General features: G+C 41.2%; 1 protein-coding gene across 8 annotated transcripts in view; it reads left to right on the top strand.

The window, feature by feature from the left end:
• Nucleotides 1-18,646, top strand: part of ARHGEF6 (Rac/Cdc42 guanine nucleotide exchange factor 6) — a 110,995-nt gene that overhangs the window by 63,839 nt on the left and 28,510 nt on the right. For 5 of the 8 annotated variants that reach the window (XM_023539463.2, XM_023539466.2, XM_023539464.2 and 2 more), the window contains 4 exons: nucleotides 3,464-3,559; nucleotides 4,594-4,688; nucleotides 13,332-13,427; nucleotides 14,981-15,103. In XM_023539463.2, coding sequence (XP_023395231.1) covers nucleotides 3,464-3,559; nucleotides 4,594-4,688; nucleotides 13,332-13,427; nucleotides 14,981-15,103 — 410 coding nt within the window. The remainder of the gene's footprint in view (nucleotides 1-3,463; nucleotides 3,560-4,593; nucleotides 4,689-13,331; nucleotides 13,428-14,980; nucleotides 15,104-18,646) is intronic. The other 3 variants (XM_023539467.2, XM_023539465.2, XM_010600040.3) reach the window with 1 other exon arrangement.

Raw genomic sequence — 18,646 nt, 5'->3', positions numbered from 1 at the left:
AATTCTAGTACAGCCCTCTCCATTCCTAAGCATGGATATACCACATTTGTTTAATCATCCATTGATGGACATTTGGGTTGTATCCACCATTTGGCTATTGTGAATAGTGCTGCTGTGAACATTTGTGTAAAAGTCGTAGTTCGAACACCTGTTTTGAATTCTTTGGGTAGATAGCTAGGAGTGGAATTGCTGGGTCATTTGGTATTTCTGTGTTCAACTTTTATAGCAACTGTCAAACTGTTCTTCCATAGCAGCGGAACCATTTTACATTCCCACCAACAATGTATGAGTGTTCCAATTTCTATACACCCTCACCAACACTTGTTATTTTTACTTTTTAGAATAGCCATCCTAGTGTGTATGAGGGACCCTGGTGGTGCAATGGTTAAGAGTTCGGCTGCTAACCAAAATATCGGCAGTTCAAATCCACCAGCCAATCTTTGGAAACCCTGTGGGGCAGTTTTACTGTGTCCTACAGGTCTTCATGGAAACCCTGGTGGCGTAGTGGTTAAATGCTATGACTGTTAACCAAGAGGTCGGCAGTTTGAATCCGCCAGGCGCTCTTTGGAAACTCTATGGGGCAGTTCTACTCTGTCCTATAGAGTTGCTATGAGTCGGAATCGACTCGACGGCAGTGGGTTTGGGTTTTTTTTTTTTTTTGGTGGTTTATAGGGTCTTCATGAATTGAAATCGACTCCACAGCAACGCGTTTCAACGGGTAGTGGGTGTGAAGTGGTTTCGGTCTGCATTTCCCTAATGATTAATAAGGTTGAGGATCTTTTCATGTGTTTGTTGGCCAGTTGTGTATCTCCCTTGGAGAAATGTCTGTTCAGATCCTTTGCCTATCTTTTAATTGGGTTTCTCTTTTTGTTGTTGAGTCGTAAGAGTTCTTATTATTTCTTCCTTCTGTTTCCTTTGGGTTTAGTCTGCTCTTTTTCTAGTTTTATAAGGTGAAAAGTTAGGCTATTGATTTGAGACCTTTCTTCTTTTTTGAATATATGGACATTTACAGCTGTAAATGTTTCTCTATGCACTGCTCTAGCTGCAGCTTTTAAGTTTTTTTTAGGTGCAAGTTTACAGCTCAAGTTAATTTCTCGTTCAAAAATGTATACACATATTGTTTTGCGACATGGGTTACAATGCCCACAATGCGACAGCACGCTCCTCCTTTCCACCCCGGGTTCCCTGTGTACATTTGTCCTGTTCCTGTCCTTTCCTGCCTTCTCGTCCTACTTTTGAGCAGGAGCTGCCCATTTGGTCTCGTATATTTCTTTTATTTATTGTACATTGGATGAAGGTTTACAGAACAAACTAATTTCTCATCAAACAGTTAGTACACATATTGTTGTATGACACTGGTTAACAACCCCACGACATGTCAACACTCTTCCTTCTCAACCCTGGGTTCCCTATTACCAGCTTTCCTGCTCCCCCCTGCCTTCCAGTCCCTTTCGTCTTGTTTTGTTCCATGGGCCTGTTCAATCTTTGGCTGCAGGGTGAACCTCAGAAGTGATCTCATCACTGAGCAGAAAGGGTGTCTGGGGTCCGTAGTCTCAGGGTTTCTCCATTCTCTTTCAGGGCAGCAAGTCTGGTCTTTCTTTTTGAGTTAGAATTTTGTTGTAGATTTTTCTCCAGCTCTGTTCTGTCTGGAACCTTCTATTGTGATCCTGTCAGAGTAGTCAGTGGTAGCCAGGCACCACCTAGTTGTACTGGACTCAGTATGGTGGAGGCTGTGGTAGATGTGGTCCATTAGTCCTTTGGACTAATCTTTTTCCCTTGTGTCTTTCGTTTTCTTCATTCTCCCTTGCTCTGGAAGGGGTGTTGATCTCGTATATTTTATTGTACTAAGAAGCACGTTCTTCACATGTACTAATTTTTTGTTGTATAGGCCTGTCTAATCTTTGTCTGAAAAGCAGGCTTCGAGAGTGGTTTCAGCTCTGGGTTAGCAGAGTGTCAAGGGACCATAGTTTTGGGGGTTCCTTCAGTCTCTGTCAGACCATTTAAGTCTGGTCTTTTCATGTGAATTTGAATTCTGTTCTACATTTTTCTCCTGCTCTGTCCCGGACTCTTTGTTGTGTTCCCTGTCAGGGCATCATTGGTGGTAGCTGGGCACTATCTAGTTCTTCTGGGTTCAAGCTGGTGGAGCCTCTGATTCATGTGGCCCTTTAGTCCTTTGGGCTAGTAATTCCCTTGTATCTCTGATTTTCTTCATCCTCCTTTGCTCCGTGTGGGATGGGACCAATAGATGTATCTTAAATGGCCACTTGCAAGCTTTTAAGACCTCAGACGCTACTCACCAAAGTGAGATGTAGAACATTTTCTTAATAAACTATGTTATGCCAGTTGACCTAGATGTCCCTTGAGACTATGGTCCCCAGGCCCCAGCCCCAGCTACTCTATCCCTCAAAGTGTTTGGATGTGCCTAGGAAACTTCTACACCTTTGCTTTGGTCTGGTTGTGCTGACTTTCCCTGCTCTCATAAGTTTTTGTATGTTTTCATTTTCACTCATCTCAAAATATTTTCTAATTTCTTTTTTTGTGCTTGGACTTTCAATACGTAGGTAACATTTCTATTCATCCAGGGCCCTGGATTTACATTTTTGGAGAGTAGTTCCTGAGCAATAAAAGAACTAAAAGTAGACATAAGTAGCTGGGGGGGAGGGGGCTACAACTTAACCCCTAGCTTTTGAAGCCACCCTGTGACCTATCTCCTTCTAAACTTGTGGTTCTCAACTGGGGGTGATTTTGTCCTCCAGGTGATATTTGGCAATGTCTGGAAGCATTTTTGGTTGTCATTATTGGGGTGGGGTGCTACTGTCATCTAGTGAGTAGAGACATGGATGATGCTAAACATCGTATGGTGTCTGGGACAGCCCCCAACAACAAAGAATGATTTTGTCTGAAATGCCAATAGTGTCGCTGTTGAGAAACTCTTTTTTTAATCTTTTACCTTGGTGAGACTGTTTTCTGCTCACCCAGCACCTACCTCTACAATGTCTCACTCCTTCACAATGGCCCCTGAGGTAAGAGGTAAGGTCACAATCTGAGGTAAGATGAATGAAGCTTGAAAAGTAAAGCCACCTGTCAGTTGGCAGCAGAACCAGGACTACCACCTTCCAGGCCCACTGTTTCCCAGAAAGCCCACAGCTACCTGGGCCTTCCATTGACTCTGGTCACTCCACCTTTCCAAAGCAGACCATCATGCATTGCCTTGTGAGTAGATGGGTGGCATCTTGGCCGGCATTCAAGAGCTATTTATTAAATGGGCGAGTGGGTTTCTCCTAGCTAAGAATGCTTCACCTGCCTTCCAATCCCTGTTTAATGTCCATCTCTTCAATTAGACTGGAAGCTCCTTGTGGGCAGCCCAGCATTTGGCACAGAATAGGTGCCTAGTAAATTTTTCTTGAGTGAATGGGAAGAAATGAAAAGAAATACACCAATATACTAACTTGGTCATCTCTAGGAGCTTGAAATGAAGGTTGTTCCTGCCTCCAGAAGAAGCTGGGAAATGGGGCAAGACTCCAGCACTGGCGGGGGAAGCGAAACTGTGGATCCATACGTTGGTTTTTTTGCCTATGGGATTTTAATTCTATTATCATTAATCATCTTGATAAATACAGCCACTCCTCACTTATGGACATGGTTAGGTTCCAAGACCAGGTTGTTGTGTGAAAATTAGCGTTACGTGAAAATGGAGGGTGACCACATCAGTATATAATTACCAGATTACATCATTACATAACTACTAGCTAACATCATTACATAACCGCCAAATTACGTCATTACCTAACCGCCAAACCACTGAGAATCATGGCCCAGCCACATTGGCACATAACCTTAACCATCACAGCCAGCATTACTCTCCTCGCACCTCGACATTCATTATGTCGTTTGTCGTTAAATGCAGAAAATAGTTGGATAGTAGATTTTTCACTATTGTCATAACTGTGAAATGTTGGATAACAAGATAGTCGATAAATGAGGAGTGGCTGTATTATTTCTCTCATTAAATTCATCACAGCTCAGCCACCTTTTCTCTTTCAATTATTCATGCTAGCACCTTTTACCCTTATTAAAAGATCAGTTTTAACCCTGCTTAAAAATTCAGACTCCTCAGATTTTGTTCCCTAAAGGTCTCATCACAAATGTAAATTGAAGAAAAATCTCCTGTAATGTTTGACATCACAGTTCTCCTTAAACTATCCTGTCACTATTCTTTGGGTACTTGCTTGGCCTTAAATTTCTCATCCATAAAATGGGACTAATGCACCTTTGTTAGCTAACTGAGAACTTTTCTGAGGATAAAATGATTTAAAGCTCATGAAAGCACTTTGAATCATACTGTGTAAGTGGCAAGGGACCTCCAGTTAGTGAATAACTCTGAAAAATCGTGTTCGTATGATTTTTTCAATAATAACCAGTTCCCTGTGATTATTAAAATGGTATGCTAAATTGAAACAAAGTGCATTCAGATTTTGTGCTCCTCACCTTCTGATCATTGGGTTTAAAGAAAAAAACCTTTAGAAACTAAAGCTGTCTTGTCTCTTGGACTCTCCTGACAATCACGATAACTTGACCTTTGTTTCTCCGTAGGTGTTACAGAACATCTTGGACACTGAAAAAGAGTATGCTAAAGAACTTCAGTCTCTTCTTGTTACTTACTTAAGACCCCTGCAGTCCAACAACAAGTAAGATGATGCCAGTGGATTCAGTCATCACTCTTATGTCACTGAATAATTGATTTTGCTCTTTAGAAGAATTTCCACAGGTCATAGGTTGCCGTGAACATGGTCAGGGCCACAGAAATTCTGCAGGATGCTGCTTTGGGAGAGCTCCACTCTCTCTCTCTCTTTGGGATGTGGGAGGGATGGGCAGATCTGCATTTCTGCCTGTTACAGTTTTTACCTTGCTCAATTTGAAAGTGATGTATCTGGTTTTGCCTTACCAGAAAAGGACTCCCTGGTGCTTTTATTCCGAAAGCACATAAACTGGGAGTTGTTGTGCTGACTTTGACCTTTTGCTCACCAAAGTAGAACCTCTTTCCCATGCTCTGAGAGCGGAAAGAGTGGCATTTTGTGCTTGTTCAGGCGAGCAGTTGAAGCCAGCACTTCACTCAGACAAACGTGAAGGATAAACTGATGGTAAAGTTTTGTTTTGTTTTTTAATATTCAAACCTATCCTAGTCTTTGAAATCTGAAGTGCTTGTCTACGGCCTGAATTGAAAACTTAGTTTTGAAGAAAGAAGAATATCGGCCATTCATTTTTTTTTTTTTTTGTGCTTGTAAGTGCAGCATGTTTAACAAATGGTTGCTAACTGCGTTTAACGTTTCTTTAATTGATTATGCTTCACTAGAGATTTGGCTTGAATCAAATAGAAAGTTTAGCAGTTGGCCCATATAATGGAGGACAAAAGCCTCCCTATTTTACCTTAGTAAGAGTTTACTTTTGCAGGACAATTGCCTGTTGATTTCAGGCTTAAATAAGTTGAATATATTTTACTGTTTTTCTCCCTTTATCCAAATCATGTGTGCTTAGGCATAATGTCTTGCTAAATTGGCCACTTCATTATCTTCATGGTACTATAAAACCAAAACCAAACCCATTGCCATCGAGTTGATTCCAACTCACAGCAACCCTACAGGACAGAGTAGAACTGCCCCATATGGTTTCCAAGAAGCAGCTGGTGGATTTGAACTGCCGATCTTTTGATGAGCAGCTGAACTCTTAGCCACTGTGCCAACCAGGGCTCCTTCAGGGTACTATGGGAATCTTAAAACAGTTGCTGTCAAGTCGATTTCCAACTCATGGCAATCCCATGTGTCTGAGAGTAGAACTTGCTCCATACATTTTCAATGGCTGATTTTTCAGAAGTAGATTGCCAGGCCTTTCTTCTGAGGCACCTCTGGGTGGACTCAAATCTCCAGACTTTCAGTTAGCAGTCTAGTGTGTTAACCCTTTGCGCCGTCGAAAACCTTGTGGAGTACAGTTCCACTCTGACACCCATGGGATTGCTATGAGTTGGAATCAACTCCACAGCAACTAGAAATTGGAATGGGAATCTGGGGGCAGTGGTGCTTTAGTGGCAGAATTCTCACCTTCCATGTGGGAGACCCAGGTTTGATCCTGGCCAATTCACTTCATGTGCAGCCACCACTCTTTTGTCAGAGGAGGCTTGCATGTTGCTATGATGCTGAACAGGTTTCAGTGGAGCTTCCAAACTAAGACAGACTAGGAAGAAAGGCCTGGTAATCTACTTCTGAAAATCAGCCAATAAAAGCCTGTGGATCATAGCGGTCCTATCCACAACAGATCATCGGCATGGGGAGGGCGTAGTACTGGGTAGCATTTTGTTCCATTGTGCATGTGGTTGCCATGAGTCGGGGGTGCCTCAAGGGGAGCTAACAGCTAAACAACATGGAATCTTCAGAACAAAAGAATATTCTATTTCTGTGTTGGAAGAGTTTAAACATTGTCAACAAGAAAGTGTTTTTTGTTATTATTATTTGAGACACAAAGTGTTTTTTGAATCCTAGTTCTTAGAGCTGGATGGAACTTCAATAGCCCTGAGTCTAGGGCCTGGAAGAAACGACTGTTTCCCCACTGAATAGATAAGAAAACAGAAGTCCAGGGAGGTTTAGCGCCTTGCTCATCACATAGCCGGTCACTGGCTAGACTGGGTTCACTGTGTCTCCTGCCACCAAATGAAATGTGCCTTCTTTTTTTCTGGACGTGACAGGCAAAGGAGGAGGAGAGGGACACTGGAAGGGGAGATGGTGAGATTTCCAGTGGAGGAATGGCTCATGAGCAATCTAGAAGCAGTTAGGGGAAAGGAAAGGCAAAGCCCCAGGCAGAGGAGCTAAGTGTCCTGAGTCAGACCTGCACTCTTCCTAAATGCATTCCGAATGCTGCGTCAGGATGTTTCTGTCAGTTCAGACTGTCTTGCAGGCCCTAAAGTGATTTGAGCAAACCAGACTGTTGATCGTCTGATCCTGAGGGAACCAAGCAAGCCTCCAAGTCAGGTCCATTTCAAAAAAAATTTTTTAATTGTGCTTTAGTTGAATGTTTACAAATTAGTTTCACACTAAACAGGTAATACACAAATTGTTTTGTGACATTGGTTGCCAACCCCATGGTGTGTCAACACTCTCCCCTTCTTCACCTCGGGTTCCCCGTTTCTATTCATACAGTTTTCCTGTCCCCGCTTGCCTTCTTTGCTTTTGGGCTGGTATGCCCATTAGTCTCATATACATGACTGAACTACGAAGCATGTTCCTCATGTGTGTTATTTTTGCCCCTATGTTGTTGTTGTTTGGTGACATCAAGTCAGTTCCGACTCATAGTAACCCCATGCACAACAGAACGGAACACTGCCCGGTTCTGAGGCATCCTCACATTGTTGCTATGCTTGAGCCCATTGTTGCAGCCACTGTGTCAATCCACCTCGTTGAGGGTCTTCCTCTTTTCCGCTGACCCTGTACTCTGCCAAGCATAATGTCCTTCTCCAGGGACTGAGCCCCCCTGACAACATGTCCAAAGTATGTGAGATGTGGTCTCACCATCCTTGCTTCTATGGAGCATTCTGGCTGTACTTCTTCCAAGACAGATTTATTCATTCTTCTGGCAATCCATGGTATATTCAATATTCTTCGCCAGCACCACAATTCAAAGACATCAATTCTTCAGTCTTCCTTATTCATTGTCCAGCTTTCACATGAATATGAGGCAATTGAAAACACCATGACTTGGGTCAGGGGCACCTTAGTCCTCAAGGTGACATCTTTGCTTTTCAACACTTTAAAGAGATCTTTTGCAGCCAATTTGCCCAATGCAATGTGTCTTTTGATTTCTTGACTGCTGCTTCCATGGGCGATGATTGTGGATCCAAGTAAAATGAAATCCTTGGCAACTTCAATCTTTTCTCCGTTTATTATGATGTTACATGTTGGTCCAGTTGTGAGGATTTTTATTTTCTTTGTGTTGAGGTGTAATCCATACTGAAGGCTGTGGTCTTTGATCTTCATCAGGAAGTACTTCAAGTCCTCTTCACTTTCAGCAAGGAAGGTTGTTGTCATCTGCATAACACAGGTTGTTAATGAGTCTTCCTCCAATCCTGATGCCCCATTCTTCTTCATATAGTCCAGCTTCTCGTATTATTTGCTCAGCATACAGATTGAATAGGTATGGTGAAAGGATACAGCCCTGACACATACCTTTCCTGATTTTAAACCATGCGGTATCCCCTTGTTCTGTTCAAACGGCTGCCTCTTGATCTATGTACAGGTTCCTCATGAGCGCAATTAAGTGTTTTGGAATTCCCATTCTTCCCAATGTTATCCATAATTTGTTATGATCCACACAGTCCAATGCCTTTGCATAGTCAATAAAACACAGGTAAACATCCTTCTGGCATTCTCTGCTTTCAGCCAGGATCCATGTGACATCAGCAATGATATCCCTGGTTCCACGTCCTCTTCTAAATCCAGCTTGAATTTCTGGCCGTTCCCTGTTGATATACTGCTGCAGCTGTTTTTGAATGATCTTCAGCAGAATTTTGCTTGCGTGTGATATTAATGATATTATTCTATCATTTCCACATTCGGTTGGATCACCTTTCTTGGGAATGGGCACAAATATGGATGTCTTCCAGTCAGTTGGCCAGGAAGCTGTCCTCCATATTTCTTGGCAAACATGAGTGAGCCCTTCCAGTGCTGCATCTGTTTGTTGAACCATCTCAATTGGTATTCTGTCAATTCCTGGAGCCTTATGTTTCACCAGTGCCTTCAGTGCAGCTTGGACTTCTTCCTTCAGTAGCATCAGTTCCTGATCATATGTTACCTCCTGAAATGGTTGAATGTCGACCAATTCTTTTTGGTATAGTGACTCTGTGTATTCCTTCCATCTTCTTTTGAAGCTTCCTGTGTCGTTTAATATTTTCCCCATAGAATACTTCAGTATTGCATCTCAAGGCTTGAATTTTTACTTCAGTTCTTTCAGCTTGAGAAATGCAGAGTGTGTTCTTCCCTATTAGTTTTCTATCTCCAGGTCTCTGCACATGTCATCATAATACTTTACTTTGTCTCCTCGAGCCGCCCTTTGAAATTTTCTGTTCGGCTCTTTTACTTCATCAGTTTTTCCTTTTGCTTTAGCTACTCGGCATTCAAGGGCAAGTTTCAGAGTCTCTTCTGACATCCATTTTGGTCTTTTGTTTCTTTCTTGTCTTTCTAATGACATCTTGCTTTCTTCATGTATGATGTCCTTGATGTCATTCCACAACTCGTCTGGTCTTCTGTTATTAGTGTTCAACGCATGAAACCTTTTCTTGAGATGGTCTCTAAATTCAGATGGGATATACTCAAGGTTGTACTTTGGCTCTCGTTGACTTGTTCTAATTTCCTTCAGTTTCACCTTGAACTTGCATGTAAGTAATTGATGGTGTGATCCACACTGGCCCCTGGCCTTTTTTTAACTGATGATATTGAGCTTTTCCATCGTCTCTTTCCACAGATGTAGTTGATTTGATTCCTGTGTATTCCATCTGGCAAGGTCCATGTGTATAGTTGCCATTTATGTTGTTGAGAAAAGGTATTCGCAATGAAGAAGTCATCAGTCTTGCAAAATTCAATCATGGGATCTCCAGCAGCGTTTCTATCACCAAGGCCATATTTTTTAACTACTGATCCTTCTTTGTTTCCAACTTTTGCTTTCCAATCACCGGTAATTATAAGTGCATCCTGATTGCATGTCCAATCAACTTCAGACTGGAGAAGTTAGTAAAAACCTTCAATGTCTTCGTCTTTGGCCTTAGTGGTTGTGTGTAAATTTGAATAATAGCGGTATTATCTGGTCTTCATTGTAGGTGTATGAATATTATCCTATCACTGACAGTGTTGTACTTCAGGATAGATCTTGCAATGTTCTTTTTGACGATTAATGCAACACCATTCCTCTTCAAGTTGTCATTCCCACATAAAGATTGATATCCTAGGCATTAGTGAGCTGAAATGGACTGGTATTGGTCGTTTCAGGTCAGACGGTCCTATGGTCTACTGTACCAGGAATGACAACTTGAAGAGGAATGGCATTGCATTCATCATCAAAAAACAGCCCTATGGACCTGGCTAATCTTTGGCTGAAGGGTGAACCTCAGGAGTGACTTCAGTACTGACATATAAGGGTGTCCAGGGGCCATACTCTTGGGGTTTCTCCAGACTCCTCTGTCAGACCAGTAACTCTGGTCTTTTTTTTTGGTGAATTTGAATTTTGTTCTATATTTTTTCTCCTGCTCTGTCTGGAACCCTCTATTGTGATCCCTGCTAGAGCAGTCAGTGGTGGTAACCGAGCACCATCTAGTTGTTCTGGGCTCAGTCTGGTGGAGGTTGTGGTAGTTGTGGTCCATTGGTTCTTTGAACTAATCTTTCCCTTGTGTGTTTTGTTTTCTTCATTATTCCTTGCTCCAGACAGGGTGAGTCCAGTGGAGTAACTTACATGGCCACTTGCAGGCTTTTAAGACCCCAGATGCTACTCACCAGAGTTGGATGTAGAACATATTCTTTGTAGACTATATTATGCCAGTTGAGTTCCCTGTCCTCCGAGACCATAGTCCCCAGCCCTCAACCCAGTATCTTTGTCCCTCAGGGCGTTTGGATGTGTCTGTGAAGCTTTTATAACTTTGCCCTGGTCAAGATGTGCTGACTTTCCCGGTATTGTGTACTGTCTTTGCCTTCACCAAAGTTACCACTTATCTAGTTAGTGTTTTTCCTTCCTCACCCCACCCCTTCCTTGTAACCATCAAAGATAGTTTCTTTCTGTGTGGAAACATTTTCATGCGTTTTTATAATAGTGGTCTCATCCAGTATTTGTCCTTTTGTAATTAACATTTTACTCAGCGTAATGCCCTCCAGATTCATCCATGTTGTGAGATGTTCTGGGGATCCATCATTGTTCTTTATCATTGAGCAATATTCCATTGTGTGTGCGTACCACAGTTTGTTTATCCATTCATCTGTTGTTGGGCACTTAGGTTGTTTCCATCTTTTTGGTGTTGTGAATAATGCTACAGTGAGCATGGGTGTGCATATGTCTTTTCGTGTGATGGCTCTTTCTTCTCTAGGTTATATTCCTAGGAGTGGGATTGCTGGATCATATGGTATTTCTATTTCTAGCTTTTAAAGGAAGTGCCATATCGTTTTCCAAAATAGTTGTACCATTTTACATTCCCACCAGCAGTGCGTAAGAGTTCCAATGTCCCTGCAATTTCTCTAACATTTGTTTTTTTTTTTTATTCGTGAGAGTAATGCTGGGTGAGACGGTATCTGATTGTAGTTTTGATTTGCATTTCTCTAATGGTTAGTGATTGTGAGCATTTCCTGAGTTTCTTTTTTTTTAAGTTAAATCACCAGAACTGTGAACTTACTTGGTGGTGACTGTAGGTTAACTAAAGTACAACTTTTGCTCATCAGTACTCTTTTTTTTTTTTAAGTTAAAATATTTTTTGTTGTGTTTTAGGTGAAATTTTGCAGCAAAAATTAGTTTTTCATTAAAAAATTTATACCAAATTGTTTTGTGACATTGGTTGAAATCCCTGGGATGTGTCCAGCACTCTTCCCTTTTCCCTTTCCACCCTGGATTCCCAGTGTCCATCTGTCCAGTTTTCCTGTCCCTTCCTGCCTTCTCATCTTTGCTTTTGGACAGGAGCTGCCCGTTTGGTTTCATGTACTTGATTGAACTAAGAAGCATGTTCCTCACGTGTGTTATTGTTTGTCTTATAGGTTGTGTAATCTTTGGCTGAAAGGTGGGCTTGGGGAGTGCCTTCAGTTCTGAGTTAGCAGGCTGTCCGGAGGCCGAGTCAGGTTCTTGCTGCTATGAGAAAGCACCAGCCAGGGAGGCTGGCTGGCTGAGGGTTTCACTTTTGACATCCAGAGTAGGGGTTTTCCAGCTTGTGTCAGGAGGGCATTCTAGCAGAGGAACTGGGAGCTATTTACATTCCAAGGCTTACTGGCAGCATTTATTTGAGTCTTCCCTTTCTTTGTTAGTCAGCAAAAGTTACTCTCTTGGAATTACTCCCTAGTTTTATTATATTATTAAGGGGAAAGAACGTGTGGCAGACATTGGCCTTGTAAGCAAATCTTTAGAAAACTTTCCTCACTAAAAGTGGTTAAGAGAGAGCATGGACTCAAGCTAGACCGTTTCAGTTCAAATCCTGGCTTCACCATTCAGTGGCTTTGTGACTCTGGGTGATTTGCTTAACCTCTCTGTGCTTGGGTTTCCTTACCTATAAATTGGAGATAGCAATAGTGCTTACCTCATAAAGTTGTTGTGAAGTTAAAATGAATTATTTGTAAAAAACGCTTGCATCAGTGTAAGCCCTGTGAGTGGGGCTCTTATTATTATCACTTACTGTTTGGTAGGGGAAGAATGACTGAGAGCATTCTTAGTATGGAGGCCCTGGATGAATTGTTCAATTTGCCTTGATGTGACTCTACTCCACTCCACTAAAAAAAAAAAAAAAATCAGTACTATTTTCTGTCCTCCTACTTCCTCTCCTAAATATTTCCTTTAATTGATTTATGATCATTTTAGTTTAGGAGTAACTGGATTTGTTTTTTTTTCTGTATATTACATAAGCGTATATAAATATTTCTCAATTACCTTCTTAGTTGTCAAGAGGAAGTTAGTCAAAAGCCTTTATACTTAATTCCCAGCTATGATGTATTGTATCTATTAAAAAAGAAAAAACACACCCGTTACTGTCGAGTCAATTTGGACTTATAGGGACCCTATAGGACAGAGTAGAACTGCCCCATAGGGTTTCCAAGAAGCAACTCTTTAGATACTTAGATATTGAGCACTTGCTATCCATTTAGTCATGTCCCTGGGTGACACAAACCTAAAGGTTGGTGGTTCAAACTACCCAGTGATGCTACAGAAGAAAGGCTTGGTGATCTAATTCTATAAAGATTACAGCCAAGAAAACCCCCTATGGAGCAGTTATGTGTAGCACATGAGGTCATCATGAGTTGGAATTGACTCAATGGCCACGGGTTTTAGTTTAGCATTCATGTAGTCATTGCTTTATAAAACACCTAGATGTCCCTTATAACCCATTCATTTCTTAGGATCATGATTCTTATGACAGGAAAAAGTAAATTTAAGAAAGTTTCCTAAGACCACAAAGTAGATATAAATTAAAAAGCAAACGTTAAAATATAGGGATTGCTTCCCTCTCCCGTTTGCCAGATGTTAGCCCAAGTATCAGCGAACTAGACTAGAGGTAGATAACTAGAATCATCCTCAAACACTGTTCACTGAAACTAGATTTTTTTCTCCTTCAGTCTGAGTAGTGTGGAGTTCACATCTTTATTGGGAAACTTCGAAGAAGTATGCACATTTCAACAGACGCTCTGCCAAGCCTTGGAAGAATGTTCCAAGTAAGTGTCACAGGTTGCCACTAGGACAGCCAGCAACATTGCTTTTGTTTTCTTTTTAACTGTTGTCTTGACATGTATGCACTTGTTACACAGTTGCTACATTGTCCCAGAACAACCTCACAATACAGAGAAAATGCACTAGGTGGTGGGGCTTCTACATCGAGTCAGCTCTTTCTAACTTTATTGAAAAATCACATTTGTTTGCTGCTTCTGGTCAATATAAGAGACACACAAAATCTTAACTGATCATGGAGGGTGCCTTTGGCATTGGTTAGGTATTTTGTTTGGTACATTGCAAATTACTGGGAAAAGTCATTCAGACAATTCATTCAGTTTCATAAGCTTGTTCTTATTAATCACTCCTTGTATCATGTCTATCATATTCACAGTCAAAACACATAGAAGGCAGGGGAAGGGCAAGTATATCTGCGAGTCAAGCACAACACAGATTTGATGACTAGCTAGATTGTTGAGGTGTGTACATATATATCCTACAGAGTGAACTGTAATGACCATCAAGCAATATATTTCTATAGCAAGTTTAATTATCCAAGCAGATTATCTTGGGGGAGTTGGCAGGTTTCATCATCTATAGGGAAATGGAGGGGATTACCTGTTTCTTGAGCTTTGGGGGGCACAGGTGGATGCCCAGAGAGGAAGGTGGAGAGAGCCCACGCTGAATGAGACCTGATGAGCCACTTCAAATGCTGAGAAGGATCTAGATTATTGATTTAGAAAGATATGCATCAAGGTAGACGGCAGCTCACAAGTTAAATTCCATTTTTGTTGACAAATACATAGAAAAAGTCTATGGAATGTGCCAAACTTGTTATGGTAGCTATCTCTGAGTGGTGGAATTCTGAGTGATATTTTTTCTTTCTTGTGCTTTTTTGATTTTTCTACATTGAAAATGAGTAATTCTTAATTAAAAAAAAAACCTAGAGGCTATCCTTCCTAGCAACCACCAAGCCACCAAGACCACATAATACTCTTCATGATGTGTCATTTTTTATTACAGTAATTTTAGGTGTACTTGGACTTCATATAAATTAGTCAAGAATATTTTCAGTGTATATTTTGACTCATAGCGACTCATAGCAACCCTATAGTGACCCTGTAGGACAGAATAGAACTGCCCCATAGAGTTTTGAAGGAGTACCTGGTGGATTCGAACCGCTGACCTTTTGGTTAGCAGCTGTAGCACTTAACCGCTACGCCACCAGGGTTTCCTCATATAAATTAGTCAAGAATATTATCAGGGTGCATAGCTAAATTCGAATATAAAAATTTTTAAAAAACAAAAAATGTCTATCTACTAAGTCAAAAAAAGTATCTGACCCTACTTATTAAGGCTCTATTTCCTGGCTAGAGTTTAAAGCAATGTTCACAAACTTGCATTTCACTGATAAAACAGTTACAATATAGTTTCTCTTTTGGCTTGGGCAAAAAATTCAAAATGTTTACATGCTGTCAGGCTTAATTACAACCATCTTCCTTTAATTTACCCTCTGTTTCCTATTTTACATTCTGTGTTTCACCTGTTTTGCTTACAGGTTTCCAGAAAACCAACAGAAAGTGGGAGGTTGTCTGCTGAACCTCATGCCTCATTTTAAATCCATGTATCTGGCTTATTGTGCAAACCATCCTTCAGCGGTAAATGTGCTCACACAGCACAGGTAACTGGTTACTATTTCCCCAACTCTGCTGTTTAACAATGAGATACTTTCCTAGGACCACCTCATTTGGAAATCCGCGATCTGCAGTTGCGCTCTACATTATCCCTGTTCATGATGGCTGCAATGGATTCATTGTTCATTAATCCCACAGATAATCTATTCGGTATCTACTGTGTCAGGCCGTGCTTTAGCTGATGGGGATACAGTAGTGAGTGAGGAAGATAAGGTCCCTTCCCTCATGGAGCGTAGACCCTTGAGGGAAATATAGAAATGAAATAGAACATTGTAGACATGTTATATTACGAAAGTGTAAGATGGTGTAAGACTTTGCAATTTGTTATCAACCTAGTCAGGGGAAGGTGGGGGAGGGTGGTGGGGCATTATCAGGGAAGGCTTTCCTGAAGTGAAACTTAAAGCCGATGGTTTAGCATCACCCCTGCTTCCAGTGAATGTTGCAGCTTAATTGCTGAAAAATAGCTCAACTGCATTGTTCGTCTCTTTTCATTTTTCTTTGTCTGGTAGAGGGAGTCCCAAGCAGTGACATGGCTAAGAGGCAGGTATCGGTATGGAAAAGGGAAGGAAACTAAGACTTGCTGTGAACTGTCTGTCAAGTATGTTAAGCAAAGAGCTGTGATGGTAATACTTTTAAAAAAGAAAACAAATTGTTTCAGCTTCATGGAGGAGGATAGAGTAGTGTCTCCTTTAAGAGTAAGTCGTTTCAAGGAACCTGAATGAGTGTCACATCTCTCCAACCCTTCCTTGCCCTCTGACTACCCATCCCTTTTCACATTCAGTGGGCCAGGAAACTGCACCGTAGGCTTAAAGACACAGTCTTCACTGTGAAGTCCTGTAATAGAAATTCAGGTGGGACAGTAACAAGATCAACACACAGGCTGTGCTGAGTTAACCTGGAGATTAGATTCAGAATGGACATGGATTCTGGAGGCTTCTCAAGACTGAAAAGAATATGTTGCTTTTCACCTGTGTTAGGCTAGTGAGCCCTAGATTCCTCAGCTACTACGGCTGGACTAGAACACTAGTTGACATCAACCCTCAGAAGTGGTGGAGGTATATATATATATATATATGTAGGCTCTGGTTTGTTAGGAACTTTACTGAGTTCATAAAACTGTGTAAAAGGATGTTTATAAGGTAGAATTCAGTAGATCTTACTTGAATGTCAATTTTATTCCTCTGGTCAAAGTTTTAAACTCTTGTGGAATAACGAATGTGGAAGTTGGAGTTTAAAGAAAAAGTAGCCATGACTCTGACTTATTTAGGCAAATGGGTCAACACTTACTAATAATAGCACTGACAATATGCCAGGCACATGATATAAAAACCTATGAGGGAATTACTATTATTACCATCTCTGCTTTACAGATAAGATGTTGGAAGCTTAGGTTAAGTAATCTGCCCAGGAACTCGTAGCTGTTAAGTGGTTGAGCCAGAAATAGAATCTAGGTCTGTCAGACTTCTAAACAATGTTTTAATTAAGATATATACTATACCTATAAATGGATATGTCATCGGGAAAGACCAGCCACTAGAAAAGGCCATCATGTTTGGTAAAGTACAGGGTCAGTGAAAATGAGGAAAACCCTCAAAGACATGGATTGACACAATAGCCACAACAATGGACTCAAACAGACCAAGGATCATGAAGATGGCGCAGGACCAAGCAGTGTTTTGTTCTGTGATACATAAGGTCACCATGAAATGGAGTCAACTCAGCAACTTGTGTTTGGTCTCATTTTCCCCACCATGTGAAGTATCTGCTGTCAGTCCTCAGAGGGCATAGCCTTGGTCATGCATACAGTCACCCTGGAATTACAGTAGTTTTAGCAGGGCTCTCTTTGACTGTCTATTTACCTGATATCTCTGTTAAGCTATCTTCCCCATTTGATATTACATCCAGCTGGTAGGCTCCACTTACTGCCAGTGGGTTGCCCTATTGTTTTTGACAATGGTCTGAGGCATAAATTGTTCCACAGTCTGATCCAATTAAATTCTGGCAGGGGTAGCTTTTGTGGACAGGCTTTGAAGTTTGCTCTGACCCCAGGAGTGTACTTCTTAGCTATCTCTTTTCCTGGTTCTTTCTGGTAACCTAGCTGGTTATGGTTTAGCTTGTTACCCTTAAGAGGAGCCACCAGACTCCTTTTATTTGTTTACTACCAAGATTGCCATTGTTTTTGTGAGCACCTTTAGGCTTGACATTCCTCATACTCTATTTCAAATAAAGTTATTTTGAAATCTTCTGATGAGATATTGCATCCCTTGATTAGGAGATGAGAAGCAGGGAGCCCTTTCTTCTTAGCCATACTTGCCTAGAGTTGAGCTGGGGATAGGGCGGGCAGAGAGAGTGAGCCCTGGCTCAAGTGCCACAAACTCTCTCTGTTCTTACTGAGTAAGTAGATTTTCTTGAATAAATGTTTCTTTATATGCCATATGTCGTTAGGATAATTTCCAGATACTTTACATTTTTTTTTATTCCCAACAGTTATCTTTGTTTGGAAACCCTGGTGGTGTAGCGGTTAAGAGCTATGGCTGGTAACCAATGGGTCAACAGTTCAAATCTACTAGGTGCTCCTTGGAAACTCTCTAGGGCAGTTCTACTCTGTCCTATAGGGTCACTTTGAGTCAGAATCAACTCAACGGCAATGGGTTTGGTTTAGGTTTTTTTTTTATGCTTGCTTTGCCAGGGAGCAGGGCTGTTAAGGTCTTCACAAGCCATCCCAGCAGTGGAACTCCTCGCCTTTTCCTTTTAAGCCCCTACATGCCTCTTTCTGATGTGAGCCTAAAAAAAAAAAATTTAACCACTTTTAAACTGTCTCAGTTCTTAATTATGCCACTTATCAGCTGTATTACCCCAGATCATTCAGTTAAGGTCTAAGGTTTGGATTCCTCACTTGTAAAATGAGGATGAAATCACTTACGTTGCAGGGTTGCTGTGAGGATTAAATGAGAACACACATACAGACTCCCTGGCATGTAGCACAAGATGGTTGCTGCCAGTCTCCATATCTACTCATCTTCTACCTACTAATTCTTAGTCGCTTTTTAAAAAATGAAATATTTCAAGCATACCAAAGAGCAGAGAGATGCTATAATGTGCCCTCATGTACCCACCATTCAGCCTAAGAAACAGATTATAGATGCAATTGAAGCCCTGTTGCTATGAGTCGGAATTGACTCGACGACAACGAGTCTTTAGTATACTCTCCAATATCTCCTGCCCCTCCGTCCCTCAACAGAGGGAACCACAGTCCTGAACTTTATTTTCTATCATTTCTAATAATGTTTTCATACTTTAGTACATAGCCTCAACAAAGAAAAGCATGGTTCAGGGGTACTTTTCCTTTGATGAATACGTAAACATCCTGCATGGTTAAGGGCAAATTCCTTAATACGATAAAATGAGACGCCCCTCCCCCTCATGTTAACTTACTGTTTATATGAACACAGATTCTTTTCCTTTTGATCTAGGAAGAAAAAAAAGTCTTACAACAGCATTTCTGGATAAACACCAGAAAGAAATAGCGT

This window comes from Loxodonta africana, chromosome X, assembly GCF_030014295.1.
Source record: "Loxodonta africana isolate mLoxAfr1 chromosome X, mLoxAfr1.hap2, whole genome shotgun sequence".
Lineage (NCBI taxonomy): Eukaryota > Metazoa > Chordata > Mammalia > Proboscidea > Elephantidae > Loxodonta > Loxodonta africana.
This window is presented reverse-complemented; position numbering and strand designations above follow the sequence as displayed.